Here is a 17,738-nt window from a genome sequence, read left to right as displayed (position 1 = left end):
CATGTATGGATGTGAAAGTTGGACTGTGAAGAAAGCTGATCACCAAAGAATCGATGCTTTTAAACTGTGGTGTTGGAGAAGACTCTTGAGAGTCCCTTGGACTGCAAGGAGATCCAACCGGTCCATTCTAAAGGAGATCAATCCTGGGTGTTCATTGGAAGGACTGATGCTAAAGATGAAACTCCAATACTTTGGCCACCTCATGCGACGAGTTGACTCACTGGAAAAGACTGTGATGCTGGGAGGGAATGGGGGCAGGAGAAGAAGGGGACGACAGAGAATGAGATGGCTGGATGGCATCACCGACTCGATGGACATGAGTTTGAGTGAATCCGGGAGTTGGTGATGGACAGGGAGGCCAGGCATGCTGTGATTCATGGGGTCACAAAGAGTCGGACACGACTAAGCAACTGAACTGAACTGAATCTTACCAAATTATGATCAGAAAAGTTCCACTAGAGTTATGGCCCAGGATATGATCTATCCTGGAGAATGTTCCTTGTGCACTTGAGAAAAAGGTGAAATTCATTTTTGGGGGATGAAGTGTCCTTAAGATATCAGTTAGGTCTAACTGGTCCATTGTATCATTTGAAATTTGTGTTTCCTTGCTAATTTTCTATTTAGTTGATCTATCCGTATGTGTGAGTGGGTATTATACTCTTCCACTATTATTGTGTTATTGTTAATTTCCCCTTTCATACTTGTTAGCATTTGCCTTACATATTGCAGTGCTCCTATGTTGGGTGCATATATATTTATAATTGTTAGATCTTCTTTTTGGATTAATCCTTTAGTCATTATATAGGGTCCATCTTTGTCTCTTTTCATGGCCTTTATTTCAAAGTCTATTTTATTTGATATGAGTATTGCTATTCCTGCTTTATTTTGGTTCCAATTTGTGTAAAATGTCTTTTTCCAGCCCTTCACTTTCAGTCTGTATGTGTTCCTTGTTTTGGGGTGGATCTCTTGTAGACATCATATATAGGAGTTTTGTTTTTGTATCCATTCAACCAGCATTTGTCTTTTGGTTGGGACATTCAATCCATTTACATTTAAGGTAATTATACATAAGTATGGTCCCATTGTCATTTACTTTGTTGTTTTGGGTTCAAGTTTATACACCCTTTCTGTGTTTCCTGTCTAGCGAAGATCCTTTAGCATTTGTTGAATAACTACTTTGGTGGTGCTGAATTCTCTCAGCTTTTGCTTATCTGTAAAGCTTTTGGTTTCTCCTTCATGTTTGAATGTTATCCTTGCTGGATACAGTAATCTGTTTTGTAGGTTTTTCTCTTTCATCACTTTAAGTATGTCCTGCCAGTCAGCTGTCATCCTCATGGGGATCCCGTTGTTTGTTATTTTTTCTTTTACCTTTTTGTTTTTATATTTGCTGCTTATGTTTGATCTTTGGTAATTTGATTAATATGCGTCTGGGGTGTTTCACCTTGGGTTTATCTTGTCTGGGAATTTTGGTTTTCTTGGACTTGGGTGACTATTTCTCTCCCCATTTTAAGGAAGTTTTCAATGATTATCTCCTCAAGTATTTTCTCATCTTTCTTTTTGTCTTCTTCTTCTGGGACTCCTATTATTTGAATGTTGGGGCGTTTAACCTTGTCCCAGAGGTCTCTGTGGCTGTCCTTATTTCTTATAATTCTTTTTTTCCTCTCTGCTTCATTTATTTCCACCATTCTATCTTCCACCTCACTTATCCTGTATTCTGCCTCAGTTATTCTACTGTTGCTTTTGATCTCAGTTATTGCATTATTCATTATTTATTGACTCTTTTTTATTTCTTCTATCCTTGTTAAACATTTCTTGCCTCTTCTCAATCCTTGTCTCTATTCTATTTATCTGTAAGTCCATTTTGTTTTCAAGATTTTGAATCATCTTTATTACCATTATTCTGAATTATTTTTCAGGTAGATTCCCTGTCTCCTCCTCTTTTGTTTGGTGTAGTGGGCATTTATCATGTTCCTTTACCTCTTGAATATTTCTCTGCCTCTTCAGTTTAGATTGCTGTGTTTGGGGTGATCTCTCTGTATGGTGTAAATTTGTGCTTCCTCTTTATTGTGGAGGTTGCTTCCTGTGGGTGGGGTTGGACTAGTGGCTTGTCAAGGTTTCCTGGTTAGGGAAACTTGTTTCGGTGTTCTAGTGGGTGGAGCTGGATCTCTTTTCTCTTGTGTGCAATGAAGTGTCCATTAGTGTGTTTTGGGCTTTCTATGGGTTTGGTGTGACTTTGGGCAGCCTGTGTTTTAATGTTCACGGCTGTGTTCCTGTGTTGCTGGAGAAAAAGCATGGTATGTCTTGCTCTGGAACTTGTTGGCTCCTGGGTGGAGCTTGGTTTCAGTGTAGCTATGGAGACTTTTGGATGAGATCTTGTCAATTAATGTTCCCTGGAGTCAGGAGTTTTCTGGTGTTCTCAAGTTTTGGATTAAGCCTCCTTCCTCTGGCTTTCAGTCTTATTCTTACAATCACCTCAAGACTTCTCCATCCATACAGCACAGGCGATAAAACATCTAGGTTAATGGAGAAAATATTCTCCACAGTGAGGGACACCCAGAGAGGTTAACAGAGTTACATAGAGAAAAGAAGAGAGAGTAGGGAGATAGAGGTAACTAGGAGGAGAAGAGAGGGAGCCAAAAGGGCAGAGAGCCATCTAAACAATAATCAATTCCCTGTGTGCTCTCTTCAGTCTGGAACACACAGAGAGATTCACCGAGTCAAGTAGAGAAGAGAAGGGCAAGGGAGGAGATAGAGGTGACCTTTGGGAGAAAAGGGAGAGTCAAAAGGGGAGAGAGCAATCAAGCCAGTAATCACACCCATAAGTAAAATTGGGTACTGAGGACTTGATTCTTAAAGGTACAAAATTGATAACAACTACCAAAAAGCAAAGATTAAAAATCTAGATTAGAGGTTAAACTCTCAAAAATACAATATTAAAAATACAAAGCAAAATGAATCACAAAAGTTTTTAAATATATATATGAAATTTGCTTTAAAAATATGGTCTTTTTTTGCAAGGTAATAGAGGGTTATAAAAATGAAAATTAAAGGAGCAATAAAAAATTTAAAAATAAAAAATAATTATAAAATGATAATAGTAAAAATATATCTAGGAATTTTTCAGGAGATTTTGAGTGTAATGTGGGGTCAGTTCAGTTTCAGATAGTTCCTTGTTCCAGATTATACTTCTTTTCAAGGTCTAAGCTGCACAGGTTCAGGTTTTCTGGTACTTCACAAAGGCACTCCGTTGGGTGTGCGTTTTGTGCCCTTCACAGCCCTGGGGAGCTCAGGCGACCAGGTGCTTCACAAGCACACTGTCCCAGGTGGGCTGTGCATCTTAATCACCTCCCTGGTCCCACTCACTCAGTTTCCTGGGTGTGCCACAAGAGCACCATCTCAGATGTGCCATGTGTCTCTTCTGGGGAGCTGATCTCTGCCTGCGACCATCCTCAGTGATGTCAACCATCCAGGATCCCAGTAAGACTTGGTTAGCAACTGGGAGCCTACTCACTGTTTGGTGGAGGATGCAGTCTACGGAGCTGAGATTGCCCCTTGCCTTCTGGCTCTGGCTGTCGCACACCTGCCTCTCTACATCCAGCAGGGAGAGGAGCCGGTCTGCAGCCGGCTAGCTCTCCTTTGGTATTTGCTCAATCCTTTTTTTTTTTTTTTAAATTTATTTATTTTAATTGAAGGCTAATTACTTTACATTACTGTATTGTTTTTGCCATACATTGACATGAATCTGCCCCGGGTGTACGTGTGTTCTGTTAGTGGGCCAGGCTGCGCCTTAGTTTAGAGCTTTTTATGGGAAAGTTCTCTCTCTCCCTCTCTTTTTCTCTCTCTTTGGCTATCCCACAGTTTGGGTTGCTATCTCAGGTTAGCTCCTTCAGATTGTCCTCAGGGTATTCAGGCCCAGTCCTTACCCTAAGCATGCAACCCACCCCTCCCTGTCAAGCCCCTGCCACTGGTAGTGGACATGAGCATCTGGGCTACTTCTCTGCTGGGAGTTGCAGTTAGACGTGTAATCTGTGGGTTGTTGTTGTTTTTTTATTTTTTTCTCTCCCAGTTATGTTGCCCTCTGAGATTCCAAAACTCCCCACAGACCCACCTGTGAGAGGGTTTCTCCTGCTGTTTGGAAACTTCTCCTTCACGACTCCCTCCTCAGGACGTGTCTCCAGCCCTAACTCTTTTGTCTGTCTTTTTGTGTTTAATATTTTGTCCTGCTGCTGCTGCTGCTGCTAAGTCGACTCTGTGTGACCCCATAGATGGCAGTCCACCAGGCTCTGCTGTCCCTGGGATTCTCCAGGCAAGAACATTGGAGTGGGTTGCCATTTCCTTCTCTAATGTGTGAAAGTGAAGTCGCTGAGTCTTGTCCGACTAGTAGCAACCCCATGGACTGCAGCCCACCAGGCTCCTCTGTCCATGCGATTTTCTAGGCAAGAGTACTGGAGTGGCTTGCCATTACCTTCTCCGATATTTTGTCCTACCTCCTTTCAAAGAGAATGGGTTGCCTTTCTGGGTGCCTGGTGTCCTCCGCCAGTGTTCAGAAGTGGTTTTTTGAAAGTTGCTTTGCACTCAAATGATCTTTTGATGAATTTTGGGGGAAGAAAGTGTTCTCCTCATCCTATTCCTCCGCCATCTTAGGGTATCTCCAAATTTTTCTTTGTTTTTGAAAATTTATGTTTCTTATATAACACTTGCCCATTTTATTTTAGAAAATGGAAGGAAGTATGATTCAAGGCATCAAGTTAGTTTTTACTTGAGCAATGGTATGCAGTATATCTCAGAATCCTTCCACTGGCCAAACTTCACATATCTGTCAAATGGTATTGCCTTCTGAAGGTAAGTATTGCAAAGCCATTCAATCTAAGTAAGAAATGGACCATAATCATATAAAGGAATAAAAAGAATATCAACTATGTATAAACAGACTTTAAAAATGTTCCTACCCTGAGGTCCAACGATTCCACTCCTAAGGATGCATCTTAAGTAACAGTGTCGCACAGACATTCATTATAGTTTTACATAAAATATTAAAATTTGAAAGCAACCTAAGTGTACAAATTAAGGAGTGACTTCAGTAAATCACAAGATCTGAGGAAACCAGAATTGAAAGAGACACAAGTACTCCAATGTTCATTGCAGCACTGTTTATAACAGCTAGGACATGGAAGCAACCTAGATGTCCATCTGCAGACTAATGGATAAGAAAGCTTTGGTACATATACACAATGGAGTATTCAGTTCAGTTCAGTTCAGTCGCTCAGTCGTGTCCGACTCTCTGCGACCCCATGAATCACAGCACGCCAGCCCTCCCTGTCCATCACCAACTCCCGGAGTTTACCCAAACTCATGTCCACAGAGTCGGTGATGCCATCCAGCCATCTCATTCTCTGTCGTCCCCTTCTCCTCCCGCCCCCAACCTTTCCCAACATTACTCAGCCGTTAAAAAGAATGCATTTGAATCAGTTCTAATGAGGTGGATGAAACTAGAGCCTATTATACAGAGTGAAGTAAAATTTCATTATGAATTTTATTCCACAGGAATCTTGTCTGCTTTATTCATCACTGTAGCATTAACATTCACATGAAAAAACCAAGAACATAAAACTGTACATATAGTTTGCTATCTACTACATAAAACAAATACATTTATTGTGAAAAGAAAGGAAGTAAACACATCAAAATGCTAATAGTGAGGTTATGGGTAATTTTATTTATGAATATAATCTTTTTCATTTAAAAATTCCTACAAAGTATATCTATATTGAGAAGCTAAAAATATAGTAATATAAATATATGTAAAGCATGGAAAATGAAAATAGAAATTATATGTGGAACATTTATGTTCTTGGATTATTGGTATCAATAAAAATATAAGCATTACTTTAGAAAAATTGTTGAAGTAAAACTAATTAAAAATAATCTTGATAAATGATTATTTTTAAACATAAGTATTAAGTCAATGAAAATAGTCAAATACATATAAATTCAGCATTAATGGACCAAAAAATGTAGTGTCAAAATTTCCAAGAATTAACTTCTGGTTAATTAAGAAGTATTAACTGGGTAATATCTATGAAAACATAAAGCTGTAAATGGCTTATTCTAACTCTTATGGAGAGTATGCTCAAATTTCTAATTTTTCATTGTGTACGTATCTGTATTGAAGTTTGAAGTTTAGGGGAGAAAATGAGTGGGAAAAGGACCACAGAAGAACCTTGTAGTAAACACTAGGAAAGATACGGGACCCAACCATTGAGGCAATATTGAAGCATTACTGAAATAGGTTATCTCTTTCTCTTTCTCTTTTGTAACATCTATTTTCCACCTCAAGCCTTTCTCAGACTCAATAAAAGTGAAAGTGAAGTCACTCAGTCACGTCCGACTCTTTGTGACCCCGTGGACTGTAGCCCACCAGGCTCCACTGTCCATGGGATTCTCTAGGCAAAAGTACTGGAATGGGTTGCCATTTCTTCTCCATACCTGGAAGTAAAGCAGGAAAAGTAAAAGGATATATGTTCACTGTACACAATGAGTTTTGGCCTGGTCTCTGAGCTTCTCCAAGTTTGATCTCGAGCTTTGAAGAAGAAAAAATCATTTTCTCTTTTCAGTAATCAATTTCTCTCTTTAACAACATTCACAGGCAGACTGTCAGGAGATCATGTCTTCAACTGAACCTAAACATCTCATCTACCTTCTTCTCTATTCTGACCCTCCCTGTCACCCTGTTTCCTTATTTTTTTCCCATAGCACTTATTGCCTTCTTTAAACTTATTTAGTGTTAATCTCCAACCACTAGAATATAAAGCCCACGAAGACAGTGATATTTTGTCTATTTTATTTACTTATGTATCCCCAGTGCCTAGCACAGTGATGGCATGCAAAACTTTTTATTGAATGAAAAAATAAATGCTACAATTTAAGCTATTATTATGTAAGGAAATGTTGGCTCTCTCAGTTGCTTTCTTTCACTATGGAAGCATCATTAAACTCTGAGTCACTTAAAAGCTGAGACTGATATGTTCAAGTTCTGTCAACATAGGTTCTGTTATCTACTACTTATATGACCAAGCTGGCCATTTATTTTGAGCCAGAAGTTATGACTATGCTTCATTTTCATTTTGCACTGGTCTCCAGCTGACCCTGGTGATGAAGATGGAAATTTTTTGCAGAGGTGTACTTGGAAGCCCCTGGAGTAGGAAGTGGCAACCCACTCCAGTATTCTTGCCTGGAAAATCCCATGGATAGAGGAGCCTGGTGGGCTACAGTCTATGGGGTCACAAAGAGTTGGACATGACTGAGCATACACACACGCACACAAACGAAAGCTTCCCAGGTGGCCTAAATGGAAAAGAATGCATCTGCAATGCAGGTAGATGTAAGAGACGTGGATTTGACCCTTGGGTCAGGATGACCTCCTGGAGGAGGGAACGGCAACCCATTCCAGTATTCTTGCCTGGAGAATTCCGTGGGCAGAGGAGCCTGGCAAGTTGCAGTCCATAGGGTCACATAGAGTAAAACACAGCTGAAGTAACTTAGCACACAAGAACTCGTAAGTAAAAAAATTAAATTGGGATTCAGGAGACCAGTGTTCAAATGTTGGTCTTTGTCACTAATATGGTGGCCCTGGACAAGCTAATTAAATTTCCTCTAGGGTCTCAATTTGTAATAGAGATGGACCAAATGACTGGTTTACCTGGCATGGCATAGAATGTTAAGGATGTAGGAAGGTAGTAATAGAGTTATCCAGAGCTGTATCCCACATTTCAAAAACGGAATTATGTTGAATCTTGTGTTGATACATCCTATGTGAAAAAAAAAAGAAATTTGAATGCTTTGCATATAAAATATTAGCCCAGTAAGGTAATATCTCTATTTCATATTGATGAGACATTCTGATTGGCAAACCTATGTAATGAAGATAAATGTTAATACTATAACTTTATGGTTAAAAATAAAATCTGAAAGGTCTCTTCCACCTATTCTTACCATTATCCAGGAAGCTCCAGTAGGTTAATAAGAGTTGGATATATTTTCATCACCTCTTACATTTTAATTACTCATGGATGTTACAAGTGAAGATGAACACTTAAAAGTTTATCAAAATAAACCTTGAGGTGAGTCAATGATCTGAATAAACTTGGAGCAAATTAAAAGGGGAAAAGCGTTATGTGAAACGAGCCAACAGTCTTATGTTTCTTGGAACATGAAAAGCAAGTCCTATGTGTGTGTGTTGGACACTTTGTGGCCCCATAGACTATACCCTGACAAGTTCCTCTGTCCATGAAATTTTCCAGGCAAAAATACTGGAGTGGGTTGCCATTTCCTACTCCAGGGTATCTTCTGGACCCAGGGTCTAACCTGCATCTCCTCTGCCTTCTGCACCGGCAGGCAAGTTCTTTACCACTAACACCATCTGCGAAGTCCAAGCTCTACATTAAATTTTGGCTATGTCTGTTTTGTTTTTTGCTATTGTTGTTGTTCATGATTTAATCTCCCATGCCTAGCAGAGTATTGCTTCAGAGTAGATGATCACCAAAGATCTGTTGAATGCATAGATGTGTAAGAGACTGTATGAGGAGTAAAGAGTTTAGTAAAGTAGAGATAAAGGTCTGAGAGGTTACAACTTAAGTAGTACAAAAGTCGATATTTCTACAGCTCCTGCTGCTGCTGCTGCTAGTCACTTCAGTCATGTCCGACTCTGTGTGACCCCAGAGACGGCAGCCCACCAGGCTCCCCCCTCCCTGGGATTCTCCAGGCAAGAACACTGGAGTGGGTTGCCATTTCCTTCTCCAATGTGTGAAAGTGAAAAGTGAAAGTGAAGTCGCTCAGTCATGTCTGACTCGTAGCGACCCCATGGACTGCAAGCTCCTCCTCATGCCTACCAAGCTCCTCCATCCATGGGATTTTCTAGGCAAGAGTACTGGAGTGGCTTGCCATTGCCTTCTCCAATAGCTCCTGAGTGATATTTAATACTAAAGTAGGTGAAAGTGAAAGTGTTTCAGTCGTGTCTGACTCTTTGCCATCTCATGGACTATACAGTCTATGGAATTCCCCAGGCCAGAATACTGGAGTGGGTAGCTGTTCCTTTCTCCGGGGGATTTTCCCAACCCAGGGATCAAACCCAGGTCTTCCGCATTGCAGGTGGATTCTTTACCAGCTGAAGACACAAGGGAAGCCCAAGAATACTGGAGTGGGTGGCCTATCCCTTCTCCAGGGGACCTTCCTGACCCAGGAATTGAGCCAGGGTCTCCTGCGTTGCAGGTGGATTCTTTACCAACTGAGCTATCAGGGAAGCTAAAGTAGGTATTGTGTTGCAATTATTGTGGTCTTCTATAGCTTTAGACAGTCTTATTTGAAACATGTGCTCATAAATTGTCATTTTCAAAGTACTACAAACACATGCATCCACATACACAATCACAATTTGTGAATCACAGAATCAGAAGAGCTTATTCAAAAAAGGAATTTTTCTAAAGCTGATGAGGAAACTTTACTAAATATTATATTTATATGTAAGACCCCAAACAACAAAATGGGGTTAAATTTTAAGACAACTGAAGATTGACAAAATTCATTACATATTTATTGTGATTTTTCAAATGGAGACATATAAAAAAGGCAACAATCAGAAAATTTAAGAAACAATACCCATGCACTACTTTTTATGGCTATTCTTATCAATACAAATACTAAACATAAAACTCCCATATTTGAGTAGGTTAGCATGTGTATCCAAATTATTCATTCAATCATTTATCTGCTAGTCCCCTCATATCGTTGATATCTATTCCCCCACTGGAAGATGCTGAGATAGACCTTATTGGTTGCCTATCCACTTTCCCCCTTCTTTTTTTCAGAATGTAATAATAACTGCTCTAACATTCCATGCCAGTTTATGACTTCTTCCAGTGTCTGTCCATTTGTCTAAAATAGTTGTCAACTTAAAAAAATTGGAGACAAAATGAAGATTTCAACTCTGGGGACAGCACTTCAGATAACTCAGAAACTGCTCCAAAGAGGCAATGGGAAAGATCAGTATATATGTGGGTTTTGTGAAGAGGAATACACACAATCAAGCACATACTTTTTACAGAAAGTTTCTGCTAGTCTTGAGAAGCATTCTGCTAATCAAAATGAACAGTCATCACCATGAAGGATTTTAGTGCTTTTCTAGATTTTAGGAGATACAAGAATTGGGCTCTTAAAATTCATTCCTGAAATTATCTATCTGAAGACCTGTCTTGCCAGATATTCCCTGGGTATAGAGTGCCTCATTTCTGCTCTCCACTCTGAATTCCTTTTAGGGGATGTTGAAGGTCAGCAGCTACAGCAGCACAAGTGCTGATGGTAAATGCCAATTTGTAGTTGACAGGGGCTCCTGATGGTCATGGGTTTCCCTCATAGCTCAGTCGGTAAAGAATCTGCTTGAAATGCAGGAGACCCAGGTTCGATTCCTGGGTCAGGAAGATCCCCTGGAGAAAGAAATGGCAACCCACTCCAGTATTCTCGCCTGGAGAATCCCATGGATAGAGGAGCCTGGCAGGCTACAGTCCATGGGGTCGCAAGAGTCGGACACAACTTAGTGACTAAACCACCACCACCACCTGATGGTCATAAATTTAACCGTATTTTGGGAGGCATTTCATGACCATTTCTTCCCACAGTGCTAGGTCCCATTCTTAGGTCTGCCTAAGATTTCTATGATAGGCCACTCAATGTGCTATTACTGGACTAGGTCTATCAATAGTAACCAAAGGGCTCTGGATCAGTCTATCTTACTCAATCTGTTATGATCCAGGAAAAATTCCCTTTTGTTTTATCTTTCCATACCTAGAGTCACACTATTGAAATTATTGATTGCATACAGAACTACATATTTGATCAACTGCTTTCAATCAACTAGGCATCATTACTTTTATTGGAGGTTCAGTCATATATCGTAATGTAAGTAACAGCAATTTTGTAAAACAGGCAAAATACAAATAATGCAGTGACAATTAAGCCAAGGGCTTCCATTAGCTATTGCCCAGTATATTTTCAGGTCATCTGACTTAATCTATTATGTACCAATCTTTGTCTTTCAGGAAATTATATACTGACACTGTCCAAAAGGATCCCAGTCTAATTTCCTACTGTTGCTAGTCTGGTTATCCTTGCATGCATGTTAAACCACTTCAGTCGTGCTACACTTTTTTGACCTTATGGACCATAGACCTCCAGGCTCCTCTGTGCATGGAATTCTCCAGGAAGGAATGCTGGATTAGGTTGCCATGTCCTCTGTAAGGGGATATTCCCAAGTCAGGAATTGAACCCACATCTTCTACATTTCCTGCATTGGTGGGCAAGTTCTTTAAAACTAACACCACCATAATTTAACTGTTATCAAGATAAAGGAGGGCCTTAAAACTTAAATGTAGACCCATAGTTGATTCATGTCAATGTATGGCAGAAACCACTAAAATATTATAAAATAATTAGCCTTCAATTAAAATTAATTAATTAAAAATTAACTTAAATGGCCACAGCTTGGTATTAACTCCATCCCTTACTGGGACAGGATTCCCACAACTCCTTGGCTAACTTATTGCTTGTTGCTTTTTTTGAGGTTGAATAAATTTAGAGAAAAATTCATATTTATGGCCATGGTCAGAGGACGTATTAATAACTGGCTAGGTGACAGGAACCCAGTAATATCAAAATGCCTCCAGAAAATTGCTAGAGCTAGTCAATGAATATAGTAAAGTTACAGGATATAAAATTAATGCACAGAAATCCCTTGCATTCCTATACACTAACAATGAAAAAACAGGAAGAGAAATTAAGGAAACAATCCCATTCACCATTGCAACAAAAAGAATACAATACTTATGAATAAATTTACTTAAAAAGACAAAAGACCTGTATACAGAAAACTATAAAACACTAATGAAATAAATCAAAGATGACACAAATAAATGGAGAAATATACCATGTTCTTGAACTGGAATTAAATTGACTTGGGTTATAATTGAAATGACTACTACCCAAAGCAATCTATAGTTTCAATGCAATCTCTATCAAACTGCCTATGGTATTTCACATAAGTAGAGCAAATAATTTTACAATTTGTATGGAAACACAAAAGGACCCCGAATAGCCAAAGCAACTCGAGAAAGAAGAATGTAACTGGAAGAATCAACCTTCCCCATTTCAGCCTATACTACAAAGGTGTAGTCATCAAGACAGTATGGTTTTGGCTCAAAGCAAAAATATAGAAAAAATGGAACAAACTAGAAATCCTGGAGATAAACCCAAGCACCTATGGACATCTTATCTTTTATAAAGGAGGCAAATAAACAAAATGCAGAAAAGAAATCTCTTCAACAAGTGGCACTGAGAAAACTGGTCAAATACGTGTGTAAGAATGAATTTAGAACACTTCCCAATAAGATCCACAAAAATAAAATCAAAATGGATTAAAGGTCCATATATAAGACCAAAAACTATAAAACTCTTAGAGAAAAACATAGGCAGAACACTCTGACATAAATCACAGTAAGATCTTCTATGACCCACATCCCAGAGTAATGAAAATAAAAATAAACAAGTGGGATCTAATTAAACTTAAATGCTTTTGCACAACGAAGAAAACTATAAGCAAGGTGAAAAGACAGCCTTCAGAATGGGAGAAAAATAACAGCAAATGTAATAACTGTCAAATAATTAATCTCCAAATATACAAGTTGTTCATGCAGTTCAATACTAGAAAAAAGAACAACCCAATCAAAAAGTGGGCAGAAGGCCTAAATGGGAAGAAGATACACAGATGGCTAATAAACACATGAAAAGATGTTCAACATCACTCATTATTAGAGAAATGCAAATCAATACCACAATGAACTGTCATCTCACACCAGTCAGAATGGCCATTATCAAAAAGTCTACAAACAACAAATATTTAAGAAGATGTTGAGGAAACGGAACTCTTACACTGCTGATGGGAATGCAAACTGATACAACCACTATGGAGAACAGTATGGAGACTCCTTAAAACCTATAAATAAAGATAACATACAACCCAGCAATACCCTCAAGGAAACCAGAATTGAAAAAGACACATGTACACCAATGTTCATTGCCCAGTGTTATCTACAACAGCTAGGAAGTGAAAGCAACCTACATGTCAATTGGTGGATGAATGGATAAGGAAGTTGTGGCACATTACACAATGGAATATTACTTAGCTATTAAAAATAACATATTTGAGTCAGTTTTAATGAGGTGAATGAACCTAAAGACTATTATACAGAGTTAAGTAAGTCAGAAAAAGAAAGTTGTTTTTACTGTTCAGCCATTCAGTTGTGTTTGACTCTTGGCAACCCCATGGACTTCAGCACGCTAGGCTTCATCATCTCCCAGAGTTTGCTCAAACTCATGTCCATTGAGCCAGTGATGCCATCCAACCATCTCATCCTCTGTCGACCCTTCTCCTCCTGCCTTCAATCTTTCCCAGCATCAGGGATTTTTCCAATGAGTCAGTTCTTCCCACCTGGTGGCCAAAGTATTGGAGCTTCAGTTTCAGCATCAGTTCTTCCGATGAATATTCAGGGTTTATTTCCTTTCGGATTGACTGAATTGATCTCTTTGCAGTTCAAGGGACTCTCAAAAATTTTGTCCATCACCACAGTTTGAAATCAATTCTTTGACACTCAGCCTTTATAGTCCAACTCTCACATCCGTACATGACTACTGGAAAAACCATAGCTTTGACTTTACAGACCTTTGTCGGCAAAGCAATACTTCTGCTTTTTAATATGGTGTCTAGGTTTGTCATAGCTTTTCTTCCAAGGAGCAGGAGTCTTTTAGTTTTATGGCTGCAGTCACCATCAGGAGTGATTTTGGAGCCCAAGAAAATGAAGTCTTATATTATTAAAGAGAAAGATTATATATTAAAGCATATATTCAGAATCTAGAAAGATGGTATCGATGATCTGATATACAAGGCAGCAAAGTAGACACAGACATAAAGAACAGACTTTTGGACTCAGTTGAAGAAGAAGAGGATGGGATGATTTGAGAGAACAGTATTGAAACATATGCATTACCATATGCCAGTAGATAACCAGTGTGATTTTGATGTATGAAGCAGGACACACAAAGTCGCTGCTCTGTGACAACCTGGAGGGATAGAGTGGGGAGGATGGGAACACGTTTCAGGATCAAGGGGACATTTGTATACCTACTGTCAATATCTATTGATATATGGCAAAAACTATCACAAGACTGTAAAGTAATTATCCTCCAATTAAATATATAAATAAATTAAAAATAAAGCAAAAAATTAAAAAAAAAAAACTAGCCTGAACATGACTAGACTTTTTTCTTCTAAAATACACATTTTAAAGGCCTTCCAAATAGAGTCTTGGAGTGGAGAAATCCCCCAAAGCATTCTAGAAGTACAAAAAACAGGTAACTGACCACAACTGAACAATTGGTTTGATTTTTTAAAATTATGTTTTCTTTTGTTTATCTCCAACATCTTTTATTAATATAAATATCTCTCTGATTTTTTAATTAATTTATTTTTTATTGAAGGATAATTGCTTTGCAGAATTATGATGTTTTCTGCCAAAGCTCAACATGAAGCAGCCATGTGTGTGTGTGTTAGTAACTCAGACATGTCCAAATCTTTGCAAACCCATGGACTATAGCCCATCAGTCTCCTCAGTCTATGGAATTCTCCAAGCAAGAGTACTGGAGTGAGTTGCCATTTACTTTCCCATGAATCAGCCATAGGTATACGTATATCTCCTCCCTTTTGAAGCTCCCTGCCATCTCCCTCCCCATCCCACCTCTCGAGGTAGATACAGAGCTATTGTTTGAGTTTCCTGAGCCATACGGGAAATTCCCATTGGCTATCTATTTTACATATGACAATGTAAACTTCCATGTTACTCTTTCCATACCTCTCACTCTTTTCTCCCCTCTCCCCATGCCCATAATTCTATTCTCTACATCTGTTTCTCCATTGCTGTCCTGTAAGTAAATTCTTCAGTTCAATATTTCTAGATTCTGAATATATGTGTTAGAATACAGTATATAACCTTCTCTTTCTGACTCACTTCACTCTGTATAATAGGTTCTAGGTTCATCCACCTTATCAGAACTGATTCAAATGCATTCCTTTTTATGGATGAGTATTATCCCATTGCTTGTATGTACCAGGACTTCTTTATCCATTCATCTGTCTATGGAAATCTAGGTTGCTTCCATGTTCTAGCTATTGTAAATAGTGCTGCAATGAACAATGGGACATATGCATCTGTTTCAGTTTTGGTTTCCTCAGGGTATATGCCTAGGAGTGGAATTTCTGGGTCACAGGGTGGTTTTATTCCTAATCTTTTTAAGAAATCTCCATACTGTCTTCCATGGTGGATGTATCAATTTACATTCTCACCGACAGTGCAAGAGCATTCCCATTTCTCCAACTCATTCCAGTATGTATTGTATATAGACTTTTAGATGATGGCCATTCTGACTGGTGAGAGGTAATATCTCTGTGTTTTAGTTTTCATTTCTCTAATAATGAGTGATGTTGAACATCTTTTCATGTGTTTGTTAGCCATCTGTATGGCCTCTTTGAAGAAATGCCTATTTAGGTCTTTTCTCCACTTTTTGATTGGGTTGTTTATTTTCCTTGTATCGAGTTGTATGAGCTGCTTGTATATTTTAGAAATTAATCCTTTGTCAGTTGTTTCATTTGCTATTATATTTTCCCATTCCGAAGGTTGTCTTTTCACCTTGCTTATAGTTTCCTTTGCTATGCAAAAGCTTTTAAGATTAATCAGGTCCCATTTGTTTACTTTGGTTTTTATTTCCATTATTCTAGGAGGTGGGTCATAGAGGATCTTGTTTTGATTTCTATCAACGAGTGTTCTGCCTATGTTTTCCTCTTAGAGTTTCTGGCCGTACATTTAGGTCTTTAATCCATTTTGAGTTTCTCTCTGTGTATGGTGTTAGGAAATATTCTAATTTAATTCTTTTGCATGTAGCTGTCCAGTTTTCCTAGCACCATTTATTGAAGAGGCTGTCTTTGCCCCATTGAATATTCTTGCCTCATTTTTCAAAAAATAAGATACCCATAGGATCATGGGTTTATTTTTGGACTTTCTATTTTGTTCCATTGGTCTATATTTCTGTTTCTGTGCCAGTACCATACTGTCTTGATGACTGTAGTTTTATAGCATAATCTGAAGTCAGGAATGTGATACCTCCAGCTCCATTCCTCTTTATCAAGATGGCTTTGGCTCTTCGGGGTCTTTTGTGTCTCCATATGAATTGTGAAATATTTTGTTCTAGTTCTGTGAAAAATGCCATTGGTAATTTGATAGGGATTGCATTAAATCTGTAGATTTCATTTGGTAGCATAGTCATTTTCACAATATTAATTCTTCCTGCCCCAAAACATGGACTATCTCTCCACCTGTTTACGTCATCTTTGATTTCTTTCATTAGTGTCTTATAATATTAAGTGTACAGTTCTTTTGTCTCCTTAGGTAAGTTTATTCCTAGATATTTAATTCTTTTTCTGGGCAATGGGGAATGGAATTGATTCCTTAATTGCTCTTTCTGATTTTTTCATTGTTCAGTTCAGTCGCTCAGTCGTGTCTGGCTCTTTGCAACCCCATGAATCACAGCAAGCTAAGCCTCCCTGTCTATCACCAACTCCCGGAGTACACTCAAACTCACTTCCATCGAGTCGGTGTTGCCATCCAGCCATCTCATTCTCTGTCGTCCCCTTCTCCTCCTGCCCCCAATCCCTCCCAGCATCAGGGTCTTTTCCAGTGAGTCAACTCATCACATGAGGTGGCCAAAGAATTGGAGTTTCAGCTTTAGCATCAGTTCTTCCAAAGAACACCCAGGATTGATCTCCTTTAGAATGGACTGGTTGGTTTCCTCGCAGTCCAAGGGACTCTCAACAGTCTTCTCCAGCACCACAGTTCAAAAGCATCAATTCTTTGGCGATCGGCTTTCTTCACAGTCCAACTCTCACATCCATACATGACTACGGGAAAAACCATAGCCTTGACTAGATGGACCTTGGTTGGCAAAGAAATGTCTCTGATTTTTAATATGCTATCTAGGTTGGTCATGACTTTCCTTCCAAGGAGTAAGTGTCTTTTAATTTCATGGCTGTAATCAGCATCTGCAGTGATTTTGGAGCCCCCAAAAATAAGGTCTGTCACTGTTTCCCCATCTATTTCCCATGAAGAGACGGGACCAGATGACATGACCTTTGTTTTTTTCAGTGCAGTTCAGTTCAGTCGCTCAGTCATGTCTGACTTTTTTCGACCCTGTGAATCAAAGCATGCCAGGCCTCCCTGTCCATCACCAACTCCCGGAGTTCACTCAAACTCACATCCATCGAGTCGGTGATGCCATCCAGCCATCTCATTCTCTGTCGTCCTCTTCGCCTCCTGCCTCCAATCCCTCCCAGCATCAGAGTGTTTTCCAGTGAGTCAACTCTTCACATGAGGTGGCCAAAATATTGGAGTTTCAGCTTTAGTATCAGTCCTTCCAATCAACACCCAGGATTGATCTTTAGAATGGACTGGTTTCCTCGCAGTCCAAGGGACTCTCAACAGTCTTCTCCAGCACCACAGTTCAAAAGCATCAATTCTTTGGCGATCGGCTTTCTTCACAGTCCAACTCTCACATCCATACATGACCACTGGAAAAAAACATAGCCTTGA

The 17,738-nt window shown here is 39.1% G+C and overlaps 1 protein-coding gene across 1 annotated transcript in view; it reads right to left on the bottom strand.

The window, feature by feature from the left end:
• The window catches only part of CYLC1 (cylicin 1), a 46,933-nt gene extending 38,514 nt beyond the window's left edge, over nucleotides 1-8,419 (bottom strand). Inside the window, exon 1 of the mRNA XM_088834277.1 lies at nucleotides 8,365-8,419. Within this exon, the coding sequence (XP_088690403.1) occupies nucleotides 8,365-8,419 (55 nt within the window). The remainder of the gene's footprint in view (nucleotides 1-8,364) is intronic.
• Between the last annotated feature and the right edge of the window lie 9,319 nt (nucleotides 8,420-17,738).

Source organism: Moschus berezovskii, chromosome X (genome assembly GCF_049115385.1).
Source record: "Moschus berezovskii isolate FMDL1 chromosome X, NW_MosBer_1.0, whole genome shotgun sequence".
Lineage (NCBI taxonomy): Eukaryota > Metazoa > Chordata > Mammalia > Artiodactyla > Moschidae > Moschus > Moschus berezovskii.
Note: the sequence above shows the minus strand (reverse complement) of the source record. Positions and strands in the feature narration are given on the sequence as shown.